At 32.9% G+C, this 17,236-nt stretch overlaps 2 protein-coding genes across 2 annotated transcripts; both read left to right on the forward strand.

Annotated features, from left to right (window-relative positions):
• The first annotated feature begins 646 nt into the window (after nucleotides 1-646).
• Nucleotides 647-10,472, forward strand: LOC132725563 (interferon-induced protein 44-like). Its single transcript, XM_060710698.1, has 6 exons — nucleotides 647-701; nucleotides 6,974-7,523; nucleotides 7,987-8,060; nucleotides 8,791-8,988; nucleotides 9,854-9,997; nucleotides 10,336-10,472. The coding sequence occupies exons 2-5, from the start codon at nucleotides 6,992-6,994 to the stop codon at nucleotides 9,923-9,925; spliced, it is 876 nt and encodes a 291-aa protein (XP_060566681.1). The 5' UTR covers nucleotides 647-701; nucleotides 6,974-6,991; the 3' UTR covers nucleotides 9,926-9,997; nucleotides 10,336-10,472.
• Nucleotides 10,340-13,265, forward strand: LOC132725568 (interferon-induced protein 44-like). Its single transcript, XM_060710703.1, has 2 exons — nucleotides 10,340-10,507; nucleotides 12,874-13,265. Exons 1-2 carry the CDS (start codon nucleotides 10,474-10,476, stop codon nucleotides 13,263-13,265), a joined length of 426 nt encoding a protein of 141 aa, XP_060566686.1. The 5' UTR covers nucleotides 10,340-10,473.
• The last annotated feature ends 3,971 nt before the right edge of the window (nucleotides 13,266-17,236 follow it).

Raw genomic sequence — 17,236 nt, forward strand, 5'->3', positions numbered from 1 at the left:
TTATAAAAGCTTAAATTTACACTATAGATTTGGCACAGATGACTTCCCATAATTGTGTCCTATTTTTGGAAAATGAAAATTTTAACGTTTTAAAATTAGGTCAATAAATAAGTATTCAATACTGAATATTGATCACTTCATACCCTGAATCTTGATTTAAAAAAACAAAGACAAATTATACTGAATGGATTTAAAATTACAAGGCAAACAAAAAATCACCCTTGAGAATGTGATACTCCGGTTTTGTTCCAGAACGCATCATTAATTTGTATATCACACAAGCTTTTGACGAAGCGAGGGGCGTTGATGAAATTAATTAAGGACTTGATTTTGTTTTTGGCTACAATTTTACAGAGATAACAATATTGACATACATACAATACATTTACACAATATCGCTGAACATGAAGAGTACGAGAGTACAATCCAGTGTTTAAAAGGCCAAACTTTCGGCCCTATTTCCCTATCTAATTAGTATACTTACATTTTTTTCTTTTGATACTCATTTTATCACAAAAGTTGGTTAGGGAGGGACATTTTAAGGCACATTGTAGTTAATGATGGTATTAATCAATAAGAAATGTACTACACTGGATCCTTTTAACAATCACTCATTCAAATTAGTTCACGTAGCACATATTATATACAGTGATCATTTATTTGTAGGACACAACCCTGTTAGGATAGAAACAGACTAAGTGGTTTGTACTATTTAATTTGTTTAAATTCTATTCGTAACTTTTTTATAGTTTATAGTCATGGATATTGATTTTATAGTTGTGTTTAAATTTTCATTTCTTCATTTAAATTACATAGTATATACGATAATCTGAAGAAAATCTTTAGTCCTTTAAAAGCGAAAGTAGACTCTTTTTTATGAACGCTTCCATCCAAATGGACCCCACACTAGTAATATTACAGGAATATATTAAAATGTTACCACGTTTATATTTGCCAGTTAACGATATTACCAAACGGTTCGGCCGTGGATAGTATGGAGGAGCTAGTCTAGCCTTATTATTTCGGCGTTAACGGTTTGACACATATTAAAGACTTATTTTTTGTGTAATTTTTATGCTCCCCGAAAAATTTCGGGGGAGCATATAGTCGCCGCCTTGTCCGTCCGTCCGTCTTTCCGTCCGTCCGTCCGTCCGCTTTTCTTGTACGGGATATAACTTTGAAACAACAAGAGGTATCAACATGAAACTTTGTAGGTAGATAGATCTCATTGAGTAGGTGTGCAGTGCACAAGAACCGTAACTCTGCCTTGCCTTATTTTTGAATTATTCCCCTTTGTTTATTTTTACCCGGGACATAACTCTAAAAGTATAAGAGGTATCAACATGAAACTTTGTAGGTAGATAGATCTCATTGAGTAGGTGTGCAGTGCACAAGAACCGTAACTCTGCCTTGCCTTATTTTTGAATTATTCCCTTTGTTTATTTTACACTTTGAACTTTGTCCGGGACATAACTCTAAAACTATAAAAGGTATCAACATGAAACTTTGTAGGTAGATATATCTCATTTGGTAGGTGTGCAGTGTACAAGAACCGTAACTCTGCCTTGCCTAATTTTTGAATTATTCCCCTTTGTTTATTTTACACTTTGAACTGTGTCCGGGACATAACTCTAAATGTATAAGAGGTATCATCATGAAACTTTGTAGGTAGATAGATCTCATTGAGAAGGTGTGCAGTGCACAAGAACCGTAACTCTGCCTTGCCTAATTTTGGAGTTATTGCCGTTTGTTCATTTTGACTCTTTGAACTTTGTCCGGAACATTACGCTAAAATTATAAGAGATATCAACATGAAACTTTGTAGGTAGCTAGATATCATTGGATAGAACTGCAATGCTTAAAGAACCTAAGCAAAGCCTGGTCTAATTTTGGAGTAATGGCCCTTTGTTCATTTTTACACTTTGAATTTTACCCGGGACATAACTCTGAAACTATAAGAGATATCATCAGGGAACTTTATAGATAGATAGATCTCATTAAATAGAAGTGCAGTGGAAAAAAAACCAAACTCCGCCTTGCCTAATCTTGGAGTTTTTTCCCTTTGTTCAATTTTTATACTTTCCTGTGTCCAGAACCTTCTCGGGGAGCATCACCCGGTTCAACCGGTTCTTGTTTATACTGTCAAACCGTTACTGACATTTCAGTAACCGGAAAATCTATCGGCAACACTGGCAAATTTTTACTGTTAATCAAGGTCTTAGACTAAAATCAATAGATTATACGCAAATTTTTGTATCAATTCCGCTTACAAAATATAAAGTGATGCCTTCTTAACCCAATAATGGTGATTCTTTTATCACATTGAAATAATCTCCCCTTAAACATCATAAACAAAATTACTTTCCAGCATCCGTTTGCTGTATAAATATACCACAGTATATATATATATGTATTATTTCAAATAAATATAAAGAGATGTAATATGATAGGGGAGTCTAAAGATTATTCTTGTATAGATTTGATTAAACTGTTTATTTGTTTGATTTCAGACAAATGAAAAAAAAATGTCGAGCGTTGCCCCTAAAGGCCTCAACAGACGGTAGGATTTTGAAGTACAACACCAATTAAAACTAAGATGTACAGACAAATCATACTGTGTGAAGGCTACTATTTCTTGATTTCGGAAACCTTATGTCTAGATTTAAGGGATAGGACATGTTCTATTTTGAAAATCTTGTCGTACCGATTTTTTCAGACCTCCCTCAATGACAAGTAACAGATAACCAAATTATGTCCTGATAATGGGGGTAGTGAATGAAATTCCAGAACAATTAGGGCTAAAAGGTAAACATAGTAGTAAGATGGGGTAAAAATGATGTTGAAAAACTCTTCAGGAGACCCAAAGTTGTGTTATGTTCGAATCCCAAATTATTCCGAAAATGATTATGTCACAGTATTGAACTGTTCTCTAATTAGGGGAGGGGAGGTAGTTTGTTGGCAGCCGGATAGCTTAGTCAGTAGAGCCACAGTACGGTATTCCGAGGGTCCAAGGTTTGAGTCTCGGTCAGGCTTCACATTAAAAATATAATAATAAAATATATATTTTAATTGGAGGTGTTTCAATCATTATATACTCATTGCGAAAAAAGTATTTACATTGAGTAAAGTATGTAAAGGATCAATGTAAAGGGATCCTTCTTAGGGGAAACCTCCGATGATTCTACAGTGTAGAATTACCGTCTGAATGCAAGTGTTGTATAGCTTTGAAAATTGTACATCTTATCTCTAATTAGTGCTGTACATCTGTTGAGGCCTTAACCGGCGATTGCTCTTGTTCTGTTTTGTTTTCAGTGCTTTGTTGCCGAATCTCGTATTGATGTACATTATTCTTTTGTTACCTTCCGATATATATGTATACATCTCCTAATCTGTTCTTTTGAAAATTCTTGTCTTTTCAATGATTTATTGAAATATCCACTACTTAATTGTGTTGTAGTGAACAGCATATGGTTGAAAAGCTTTAAAATTCCTTAAAAATTAAGTAAATTAATCAATTGAATATTTAATCATCATGTATAACTAGTCACACAGTAATTGATAATATGACGATAACGTCATAGCAGGTACGCAAGCAAATTTGATATAAATCGCTTGAATAATTTTGAGTACTAAAATTTATACTCCGATGTTGATATGTATCAGCCGATGAATTTCAGATAAATTGTTTCGTATGAATTTTAAAATCAAATCATAAATAAGCTTGGCATAATTGTATTCTTTTTATTTGATATTAGTTGATTTTTGACAGTTATTTTCTGTTAAATTGTTTGCTTTATTACATAATACATGCCTTGGTTTAATAAAAAGTTGAAACTGGTGACGCGGATTTGCACCGTTTAAGTATAGGTTAGTGTTTAATAATATTAAACATTAACCTATTTAATGATCAACATTATTTTTTTCAACCAAAAAACAAGGCATTTTTGATGAGTAATTTAGAAGGGATAAGCCATGGTTTATATAACCCAGGAAGTTCATTGCACCTGATCAGTAGATGACATCTAATAATTTCGAGGTCATTGGGCCAAAAATCAGGGTCACATTGACGCTAAATGTAAAATTATTGACAGTCAATAAGTTGTATAAATGGCACTTTTACAGACTGGTGAAGTAGGGGCATCCTTGTACTATAGCACATGTCTAGTTAATTAGGGAAATTCATTGGCGTCGGCGCCTCATATGGAATGAGAAAGGGCGGCAGCAACTTCTCGGGCTTTTTAGTCGGTTATAATAGCCGATCATTCCGATTGGTATGAGGATGTTTGATTAAATGAATAGCGAACTGGAGAATCTCGCAATGCAAATATATTCAAATGAAATAATCTTTTCCGTCAATTAATCTCGCTCTTCGGGATTTTATTAATCATTTTGTAGTACATGATACATGTATCCGAAAGCTGTACCTTAGTCTGAAAATCTTTTTATAGAGGAATGTACTATTCGCCGGACTCCTATCGGTAATTCCCGGTCTCTCCCGGTCTATTTTGACCACCGGCGAATAGTATCACAGGTTAATTGTCGTTTTGGAGTAGATGTTTATATCGTTACAGACAAATAAGTTTTTTTTTTCAAAATGAATGTTTGTCACTTAGTTTGAAGTATAAAAAGAAGTATACGTAAAAAAATCAGTATTAAAATGGCACATAAACACACAAAAAAGAAAACAATATTTATAAAATATGTAAAAAAAAATAATATTAAAATAGATCTTACAATTATTGTATAATAAAACAATTATGCTCAACATGATCAACATGGTAATATAACCAGTGTCATATTTTTACTAAGTGTAAACAGATATCTTAAGAAGGGGTCTTCGCTAATTAATAGCGATAACATAATGAGGGACAATACACAAGTGTGGTGTTGATCAGGCGTTACACAAATGGATTATAAATGATTGTATATATCCGTTGCTATTATTAATCATTGTATCATAGTTTGGGGACATTTCTGTTGAAAAAGATTCAGAGTTAAATCGTATACATATACATGCACAGTGCGGTAACTGGAGTGCAGATATCAGTTACCCGCACTCCAGATAATGCCCGTGGATTGGTTCATTTTTGCCGGGGTTTACATATTGTGACGGCAGAGAAAGGGAAAGGGGCAGAACTATCATATTCAAATGCTCGTTCATTGGTTATTTTTTTTCTGGGGTTTCATATTATGACAACAGGGAACGTGCTGTCATGTTTGACTATGATACAAAAGAGAAAGAACACCAAAACACTCGGCAATCTGATTTATACTCGGGGGCTACGCCCCCTCGTACAAATCACATAGCCTCGTGTTTCGATGCTCTTTCTATTACCTATATGTCACAGGGTGAGAAAAATGTGCAGCCTGACCGGGACTCGGACCCGGGACCCTCGGAATACCGTACCGCGGCTCTACCGACTGAGCTATCCGGCCGCTTACACATCTTCTCCCTTAAATAGTGAACAGTTCTGAACCGTGACATACTCCCCTGCTATATTGAAATTCGTCCTCGAATTTCACAGAGTTACAAAGCAATGTAAATTAAACTCTGAGCTATATCAGTCACGGCCCCACGTTGGGCGCCAAATGTCACAGGGTGAGAAAAATGTGCAGCCTGACCGGGACTCGAACCCGGGACCCTCGGAATACCGTACCGCGGCTCTACCGACTGAGCTATCCGGCCGCTTACACATCTTCTCCCCTAAATAGTGAACAGTTCTGAACCGTGACATATATTACATTTATGACCATAAAAAATAACAACTATAATATAATATTATATATGTATTTTTTTATTTTCAAAATGTAAAAGAAAATCGCCAAGTAAAATGCTAATATTAATGTATTATTCATATAACAAAATAGATTATTACAAAAAATATACTATTCAATTGCTGCATTTCTTGCTTGAACGCCCTTTGATGCTTTGAATCAATGCTTTTCTTGTATAAATGGTGTAATCTGATTGGTTATTTATCTCGTGGCCACGACTTAGTAACTCGTGGCCACGACATAGTAACTCGTGGCCACGACATAGTATCTCGTGGCCACGACTTAGCTTTCTCGTGGCCACGACTTAGTAACTCGTGGCGACGACATACCGTATATGTACTTATTTCTGCGGGCTTAAAATTCTGCGATTTTGGTAAAAATAAGGGGTTTTAAAGTTATGCGTATCTTATTTCTGCGGTATATATATATACATAGTATCTCGAGGCCACGACATAAATAAAACACACACATGCATGTCACCTTTGTGCCTCCGTACCTTTGTGCCACCGTACAAAGGTGTACTAACTATCGGGGTAAATATAGTTGAGATCGTTTCTTTTTTAAGAGCCTTGGGAAGATTTCACTGGCATTGAAAAAAAACTTAAACAAAATAAGGACAGTCTGATATGAAGAGAGTCCGGTTTTTTATTTCGGCAACTTCAACAATATTTTACATTTTAGTGCATGATGCATATAATGGTCTCAATGGCTTCCCAGGTATCACTTAGCCTTCATGTATATTGAATACTAAATAAAAAAGAAAATAAAACAAACATATATTGTGTCACATTCAGTAAATTACTAGATTCAAAATTAAAAGGCCACCTTTTTGGCAACTTACTACTATTTAAGATCATGATTGGTGACAAGTCCGGGGTCCGTAAGTGCCTGAAAAGGCGGATTGACCCTTATTGACCTAAGAACACGCACGCACTTAACTGGCTTTGAATCATGTAATTCATAAACACAGAATTTGGAGAGGGAGTGGAAAGAAAGAAAAAGAAACAAAACAATAAGAAATATATATGAAAAATAGATATGTATACATGTTAATCATTTCTCTCGACAAAGCAGTATTGAAAGAACATAATATGAAAATGTGACATCATCTCCGAAAGAAGAAAAAAATGGGAAAATAATATTTGATAATAAAAGATGAATGACTTGTACTAATTATTTAACATAATTCTCGATTTAGTTTACAGATATTATAATAATGGGCGGGAAGTTAACAGATAATGATATGGACCAACTGGAGCAATGGATAGGTACAGGTCCTAAAACATTTAAACTTCTCTACACCATTACAAGAGATGGGTGCGACTCTACAACGTTCCACCAGAAATGTGACAATCAGGGACCTACAGTCACAGTGTTGTATAACCCACAAGGATCGGTGTATGGTGGTTATGTACAAGTAAGCTGGAATAGTAGTGGCAGTTGGTATGACGACACTTCCGCCTTTATTTATCAGCTACGATTTAATGGGAATGAAAAACCTACTAAATTTCCGATAAAATCTGGAAACTCTCAGCATGCTCTATACTGTGATTCATCTTACGGTCCAATTTTTGGTAATGGTAATGACATATATACTTTCCAAGGCACAGTAAACAGCTCAGGTACCTACTTTGCTCTCAATGGTCACTTGAATGTTGGAAATTGCTACGACAATCAAGGTATTACTGCAGATCAGATTAACAATGGAAACATGAACGTCACGGAGTTAGAAGTTTATAACGTCGAAGGTAAGCTGTGTTTATCTTTTTTATGCATGCAAATTATTACTACCTTGCAAAACAGAAAATACGGGTGGCTAATTATATTCACATTTTAATTAATTTCGATTTCTTATATATTGTTTCTTTACATAATTATTTTTCAAGCTGTCTCTTTTTTCATTAAAAATATGTAAAACTGACAACGATCAAATACTAAACACTATTTGATAATACTTTTAATCCATAGAAATCTGCCTAAACCCGATTAAAATTCATAATAAATTTTAAAAAATATACTTAAGGTTTACTATCTATGTGGTGGTGATGATTATCATTATATCGTACGTCATTAATATATTAAGTTATATATTAAATATTTCGTATTTTTCACTCCATTTACTTTCTAACAAAACATTAATTTATATAAAGTTTTAAATATTTCGTATGTTTCACTCCGATTAATTTCTTATAAAACATTTAACATATCAAGATGAGAAGAGGTCAAAACCTATCAAGCAGGAGAACTTGAAACCATGGCGAAAGACTAAAAGATGGAATGAACAGGTAATTTGAAATTATAAGCTTATTAATCTGTTAAAGACTAGTGACGGCATGTCTGTATTCAACACTATCAGTTTAATATTACTGTCTTCTATCAGCCTGTATCAGGCAATATGGTTCGTACTCGCGACCTCGCGATGAGTTAAAATACACTCGTGTCGTACCTGGCCATTTTGGAGTTGTTTTTTATCATCTAAGGAACAAAAAGTTCTAAAATATTCGCACTTTAATGAGGTTATTCTCTTTAATATAGTTAAGAGTATACATAATTTATTTTAGTTCTTCGATTGTGTATGAAGCTGTAAGCTTACAGACACACTTTCGAATCCTATCCTGGGACCAACCAGTACTGAGCAATAAGTGGTAAAGTTGCTCAAAGAAACAACGACTTGCCCCTGGTGGGGTTGAAACTCATTCGGCTAGCGATCATTATAGATTACTATTCCGAGTTAACAACTCGGCCATGCCGCCACATAATTAAAAAAAACTTATCTTAAATAAATTATGCATAGAAAATAGTTTACCCATGATTGATTAACGTAATGAATAATTTAACTGTTTTGAAAAATTAAATCAAATAAACACTAAAATAGACACCATTTTATATGGCAAAATTGATAAACTGCTTGCAAAACAAATATTGTAAAGCATGATTTGAGATATCTCGAAACCGTTACTTTATTATTTGTGTAGGTATCATACTTTTTCGACAACACGATTGTTTTTCTTTCAGTTTTTAAATAAGCTTACTGAGGATATTGTATCATTCAAACCAATACCGGACTTGAAAGTGACAGATGCCCGGATTTTGATCATTGGTCCAGTTGGCGCAGGAAAATCGAGCTTTTTCAACACTATCAATTCGATATTTCGAGGTCGAATTTCACAGAAGGCGCGTAGTGGTAGCGCAGAACAAAGCCTTACGACTGCTGTGAGTATTGAAGATATTTGGACTACGAATTCTTATCGAAGTCGTCTTTACCTATACTTAATCGTTAGACAAATGCATAAATAAGTAAATGTAGGCTTTGAAAAAACAAAGTATTATTCTTTCTTCATATACCAATAAAGAAAGTGAAAACCTTTAAACCCGATGACTGTACGTATTGTATAAAGAATGGCTGTTATGATATGAATTTCAAAGTCCGTTTTTGGTTAGATCATTTATAAAGGGATGTGTATCATCGGACACATTTACAAACAATTACTAATTATCATATCCAGAGTTTGAGAACAAATTGACCCAATTCATTTTTAAACATAAATACACTATATATGTGTTATAGTACATCAAGATCAATATTTATGTATTATCCACATACACCATTCTTTATTATTACTCATCACTATTTTTGAGTTGTTAATTTCCAAAAGACCAATGTGATAATGATATTCTTACTGTTAATTCAAGTGTTACAGTAAATTCATTAGTAAAATAAATATATATTAAGTAAAAATCTGAAAAAAAATCCTCTATGTTATTAAATAGTCTCCGAATGAAGTATTTGTTCGAGGTATTGAAATAAATAACATACTTTTGAGTCTAACAGAAAAAAAATAATTCCGCGTAAAAATACTACAACCCTCTGCTAAAGCCTCAGGTAACTGTATTTTCCTCGGGATGATATTTTACTGTTATTCACACACCTGTGTGATATTGATATACAATCAAACATTATACCGGAAAATATCTTTGACCCGATCAAAATGCATTCTGTTTTGCTCACCGTGGTTGATATATTTAATTTTTAGTATATTTATTTAATCAAATGAATTTCAAGAAAATTTTGTTTCAGTACACCCCATACAAGGTAAAGGTCAAATCGGGGACGCCACTGAACTTCCGGTTATGTGACACACGTGGTTAAGAAGAGTCCCAGGGTCTCGGTGTATTCGACTGTAACTATTTGCTGGATGGTAACATACAAAATTATTATCAGGTATCCAAAAACAAGTTCAACTTGTTTTTAATTATATAGAATCTTATCTAATAATTCTTGCAAAACTGATAATGCAACGTCGGCTTATTTTAAAATTACATTTAAAATAAACTTGGTGGCATGATTATAAATTCTAATTTCAAAAGTAGCAAAATGTGATTTAATTTGACAAGAATTTTATGCTATGATTTCAAGACAATGTCTAGTATTATTTTCTCTCTTTTTTTACCTTCAAACTATCAATTACTATTACATGTATTATGATGTTTTTTTTATGAAATTGCCCTTCATATATATTATGTTCAGTTTATATTTTATTTTTGATTTGATGTTTTAAGTTTCATCCAGCCATACAGATAACGCCAAAAACACCTGGTTTCAATGCAAGTCCTACCGCAAATGACGTCATACACTGTGCAGTATTCGTTTTGGATGCCAGCACACTGGAGATCTTGACACCAAAAATCTTAGAAAAAATGAAAGCATTTCAAAGTATAATGAATCAGAAAGGTATAAGCTATTTTTGGTGAGCTTAATGAGGCTCCGAAACAACTTTGGTCATATGCTGACATTATTTACCATTCCAGTCATTATTTCACTTACGAGTAAATCTTTCAAAACTCCTAATTAAGCTGGTAAGATGCCCGTACTGGTAAATAAAAACGTGTGTATCATACTATTCATATAGATTAATCTCATACAATACAAATAATAAGACAGAACACATACACACCATACGTATAACACAATGGCTCGCCGAAACTAGAGATAAAACAAAAACTAAAGGAACATTACGTAACTTTTATCATTTTGCCCGAGGGGTTCCTGCTTGAATATTAGGGGGCATTTGATACTTTGATCATATTTCTATTACTGATACAATGTATTTAAAAGACCATCTTAGAGCAATGAAAATATGTCAAACCACTAAAATGAGAAATGCTTTACATATCTTTTCGTGTCTTTCTCCATTTATTTCTGACTAAAATGTGTCTGCTGACTGCAGATCGTCATAGGCAACCAAAAGAGAAGACATAGTAGTCATATACGCTATACGTTCAGAAATTAGCAATTTACAGTTTATATATCAGAACAATTGAAACACATCCCAAAGTTCAGACTATATTTATCATAATATGATTTTAAATCAGATAGAGTTATTATACCCCCAAAAACGAAGTTGGGGGGGGGGTATATAGGAGTCACCCGGTGGTCGGTTGGTTGGTCGGTCGTTCGGTCGGTCCAGACGTCCGTTGCATTTTCCTTGTCCGGAGCATAACTTGAAGACTAATGGTTGGAATTCAATATAAATACATACAATGGTCAAGCACATTGAGAGGAAGTGCAGTGCACAAGAACCATAACTCTATCTTGACTAATTACAGAGTTATTGCCCTTTGTTACTTTTCCTTGTCCGGGGCATAACTTGAAAACTACTGGTTGGAATTCAAAACAACTTCATACAATTGTCAAACACAATAAGGGGAAGTGCAGTGCACAAGAACCATAACTCTATCTTGACTAATTACAGAGTAATTGCCCTTTGTTGCTTTTCCATTGCTTTCTTTTGTCCGGACCATAACTTGAAGACTAATGGTTGGAATTCAATATAAATACATACAATGGTCAAGCACATTGAGAGGAAGTGCAGTGCACAAGAACCATAACTCTATCTTGACTTATTACTGAGTTATTACCCTTTGTTACTTTTCCTTGTCCGGGGCATAACTTGAAAACTACTGGTTGGAATTCAAAACAACTTCATACAATTGTCAAACACAACAAGGGGAAGTGCAGTGCATAAGAACCATAACTCTATCTAAAGTAATTACAGAGTTATTGCCCTTTGTTACTTTTCCATTGCTTTCTTTTGTCCGGACCATAATTTGAAGACTTATGGTTGGAATTCAATATAACTACATACAATGGTCAAGCACTTTGAGAGGAAGTGCAGTGCACAAGAACCATAACTCCATCTTGACTTATTACAGAGTTACTGCCCTTTGTTATTTTTCCTTGTCCAGAGCATAACTTGAAAACTATAGGTTGGAATTCAAAACAACTTCATACAATGGTCAAGCACAATAAGGGGAAGTGCAGTGCACAAAAACCATAACTCTATCTTGACTAATTTCAGAGTTATTGCCCTTTGTTACTTTTCCATTGCTTTTTATGTACGGAGCATAACTTGAAGTTTAATTGTTGCAATTCAATATAACTTCACACAATGGTCAAGCACATTGAGAGGAAGTGCAGTGCATAGGAACCATAACTCCATCTTGACTAATTACAGAGTCATTGCCCTTTGTTACTTTTCCTTGTCCAGAGCATAACTTGAAAACTACTGTTTGGAATTCAATACAACTTCATACAGTTGTCAAGGACTTTAAAAGGAAGTGCAGTGCACAAGAGCCATAACTACATTTTGACAAAAAGCAGAGTAACTGCCCTTTGAGACTTTTCCTTGTCCGGAGCATAACTTAAAACATACTGATTGGAATTCAAAACAACTTCATACAATGGTCAAGCACAATAAGAGTAAGTGCAGTGCACAAGAACTATAACTCTATCTTCAGTATTTATAGAGTTATTGCCCTTTGTTCCTTTTCTTTGTCTTTCTGGACTTATTACAGAGTAATTCAATAAAACTTCATCAATGGCCAACCACATTGAAAGGAAATGCAACATGCAAGAACCACAACTATCTTAAATTGCCACAACCATAACTCTATATTTCAATTCTTTTACAAGGTATTCTGTTACTAGTAACATCCTCATTTCCGAAGCAGTCTTGTGGGGGTATTAATCACATTTAGTGATAGTTCTAGTTTCTATATGATTATCACAATAAAAACATTCTGTTGTTTCTGTTTCAGAAATACCACAACTTATCCTTCTTACAAAGGTAGATAAACTCTGTAAAGAAGTCGGAGAAGATGTGTCATTGGTCTTTAAGAGTCCGGAAGTGGAGCAGCATGTGGAAAAGGCCTCGCAACTCCTTGGCCTTCCACCTGCAAACGTTCTTCCCGTAAAGAATTACCATAATGAAGACGAGCTCGATGAAAGTATTAGTATACTGGCATTGTTGGCTTTGCGCAAAATTTTGAATTTTGCCGAAGATTTTCTGGACCATATGTTTGATAAAAAAGAAGATGAAGAAAAAGGAATGGAAAAGCTTAAATCTGAAAAATGTTTTAAATTCAAAATTTTACCATTTTCATGTCTAAAAGTTGAAATCTGCCGAAGCCGGTACCAGTACCGTCCATAAACAGGCTCAGTTAGACCAAGCTTGCAGCACTTTCACTTTTGCCGTTTTGTACGTTCTTAAGGGATTCGTTTCTCTATATTAAATTACAAAAGCGATTTTCAAAAGATTTGTAGGCGTACTTGATATTTTTATGGATCATTTACATGTTCCATTTGTTAAAATGCACAAATCAATTCATGCAATCAAATGGAAAGATTAAATATGTGCGGTTTATCATATAATTACTGTATATACACTCCAAATAAAAAAAATGTCTGATAAAATACACAATTCTTGCATTTCTTTTATATTAAAGACAAATAAGAAATTCAATGTAAATACAATAATTTAAGAACAGTAAACAAAAGCTACATCTGTATTTTGAAACGTAGGGATTTTCGAGTTTAAAGTAATGTAAAAATTTGTCACGCAAAATTATAAAGATTACAAATTCTTTGATTGATTACAAAGTTTAAAGCTATTTAAAAATTTCCTATCACTGGAAATAAATGGGGCTTTTGCAAAGCGACCTATTTTTTCTGATTCGTTTCTTAAGCTTAACTCCTTTAATGAATAACTCGATTGAATACATTTTCCATGATCTATAATTTTACCATTTCATTATTATTTCATCCTATTCATCCTGTATAATAATATAATTATAAATTCTTTTTTGAATCATTGCATTTCAAACAGATGTATTTAAAAGGCTATAATGTTTTTATTGTCTGTAATGTATATTTCAAAATAATTCTGTATTAAGAAGTTTTAATAGTAGTTCACAACTTTAATGTTTCTTTGCATATTCAATAAAGTGTATTTTGTTCAAACTTGTTATTTTTTAATCCCGAAGTTAAACCATTGTCCTTCCCTGTATTGAATTTGGAACTTTACAATTTACTTTATTTGGAATGTATTTCCGTGCAAAAATATTAATGCCAGAACACATTGCACTGTTTACGTACTTACGCTTGATAATTTGCAAGAAAAATATTATTGAAGTTACAAAGAGAGCTCGAAAGCAAAGCCAGAACATGCCATCCATTTTATTTGCATTTTGAATTTTGAAATATACAGATAAGAGACAAATAAGCAGTGTTAAAATACATCAACGTATTGAATTTATTCATGTTCATGTTCAAATTTCATACTATCAAATGTTCACACACGTTGTATGAGTACATTTCAACGTACATTTTATAAGAATCTATATACAAAATGAAGCATCATATCTCATTTCATTAATGACTTTTTTGACGGTTTATACAGAAATGAAAGAATAACAGAAAAAAAACTAACCAACAGAGTATTGAAAATAGTGGCAATTATTTCTATAAAAGCTTTATTTGAACCGAACCACATCTTTTTATTTTTATTATGAGAATGATTCTAAAGAAAGACCTTTTTATTTTCATATCTGAAATAATACGTTAATACGGATTGATCATATGAGTAACAAAAGTATAACTAATTGTTAAAACTCACACACACAAATACGGACGCATTAGTATCTTTTTCGCATGTTTTGCTTTGCTTAAAAAAATCAAATTATATTTACATAGACGTAAAGCATGCTCAAATGTTTGTTGTATGATGCAGCGCAATTTATTTCATTCTGAAAACACATCACATACCTGTTATTAATTTGATCTGACGTTGGATATACACATCAATTTACTGTAGTATCCATATATTGTAACACCTAAGTACAACCAATCAGTTTAATATTTCTGAACGATGCAGTATGGCAATACAGTAAATAATATCAGGAGAAATTTCATTTTGTTTGTAATTACAAAAAAAATATTTAGTTACATAGACATTATCACAGGTAAAAAATATCCTTAAAATGTAGCAAAAAAAACCCATCCTTACCACTGCTTTATGTTCCTACAATTCAGCCCATACTTTTATTTCTCGACTCCCATGTCTTTATCCGAGAAAAAAACTTTTATTACATTTTTATACTGTGGCTTTTTATTATAGTTTATTTATTTTATTACTATTAAGCTCAAACATCATTGAGGAGAGTTTACCATGCATAACGTTTTAAGAATGAGTGAATACGATTATTAAGGGGAGCGGTCGCCTAGTTGTTATGGTGTCTGCCTCTCAACACAGAGATCATGGGTTCGAGCCCTACTCGGGTCACGACCATGTGTCTTTATATGACACCAGTACTGGTTGGTTCCAGGAAGCGGACCCGAAAGTGATTTATATAAGTTGCAAGAACTTGTTTCGCAATCGAGCTAAAATATATAAAAATTATGTTTAAACCAATACAATTATTGAGAAATCATGCGAAAAACAAATTCTTTGAGCCTTGAATTAATGCAAAAGGATAATATCCTAAAATGGTGATCAATTCAGTACTTTTTTTATTTTGCGCGTTAAATACTACACATCAAACACATAAAATGGAATAAACTCTGACCATGGCTGAAACAAAATTAATTGGCCTTTGCACCAGTTGACAAATCCTTCTCTGAACAGGATCTATTCTGGCTATATTATCTACATGTATATGTAATTTAATATTGATCTGAACAATACAGGAATATTTGGACGGGTACACAGTTGAAGAAACCAAACTTGACGAGCCGCTAGACTATAACATCTATATCATGTATATAGGAGTATTTGTCCAATGTTTAAAACCTGTTTATTCTATATCAAGTCAAATTAAGGTAATGCAAAACGTGACGTCATATCATATCATGGTTTGACGAGTTAAGATATATTGTAGGACAGTAAGACCCTTTTAAGTTTCTGTAAAATATCAATGGAATCATTTAAAGTTAATATTTGTCAAAGAATAAAATGTAATATTAGTTCTTATCATGATTGTTCAGTTATAAAATGTAACATATCAGACATATAAACCAATGTATAATGTTGTAAGAAGTATGTTTCTAATAATAATCTTTGTAAATCATGTTATATGCAAGCCCCTCTGCTCATTAGATATAACTAAGAAAACTATAACATTCATAAATGGTCATCCTATGGTTTTGTATTTGCTTAAGACAAAGGAAACTTCTTCTACGATGAGGGTTATATTGTACCATTTAAAAAAGCTATAAAAAGCTTGAGACCTTATCAAATCTTATAAAATAGCAACATACATTTATAATACTAATGTATATACTTTTAGATGAATATCCATAACACGTAATAACTTTAATCATAATTATATAAAAATGATTCAGCCTTCATATTACACAAATGAATCCATATTTGATATATGTTTATGATTGCTTTAACAAACAACTTGTTTTATGTGCAATCTAATGTTAGATGGTCGATATAAGCTTCAACGTAGAAAATCAAGTTCCAATCATTACAATGTTTGAAAAAAGCATTCAAGTTTTATGCATTTATCTTTAATATTTTAGTATGCATTTATAGTGATGTATATCCTTGTTTATAAGTCAAGTAACTGTATAATTTTATGCTTACACAAACTAAAATAAAATGCCTTATCAATAAAACAACAAACAAATTTTCAGGGGCTATTTAAACAGTCAAATTCAGAAGGTGTACAATATTTTTACCATGAAAAAGTCATTAAAAATCAATTTGCAGCTGATTATGTTATTTCGATGTCGAAGAGAAGAAACGAAAATGTGAAGATTATGTCACTTTATGTATTGCTAGATGTTAATTTTCTTATGTATTGCTGTGTGGAAAATTTACTTCAATGGCATCAAAGCATATATTTGACAGTAATAATGATGAAACAGATTATTAAAGTACATGCTTACATCATAGCATACAGTCACAATTTAATTTCGTCATCTTTTTAAAGTGATACAGCTATAAATATCAATCAACAATTACTGTTTTCTATTTTTTTCTGACATTAATTGGTTATAATTTAAGAAGTACAAAATGTTTTTATTCATCTAGTCCTGGTCATTTTAACTTGCTCTGTTCTTCAAAATATTCGTCTTCTCTTATGATATAATTTTTCAATCGATCAATCCTCTTTT

Source organism: Ruditapes philippinarum, unplaced genomic scaffold, assembly GCF_026571515.1.
Source record: "Ruditapes philippinarum isolate M1 unplaced genomic scaffold, ASM2657151v2 ctg4328_1_1_1_1, whole genome shotgun sequence".
NCBI classification, from domain to species: Eukaryota; Metazoa; Mollusca; class Bivalvia; order Venerida; family Veneridae; genus Ruditapes; species Ruditapes philippinarum.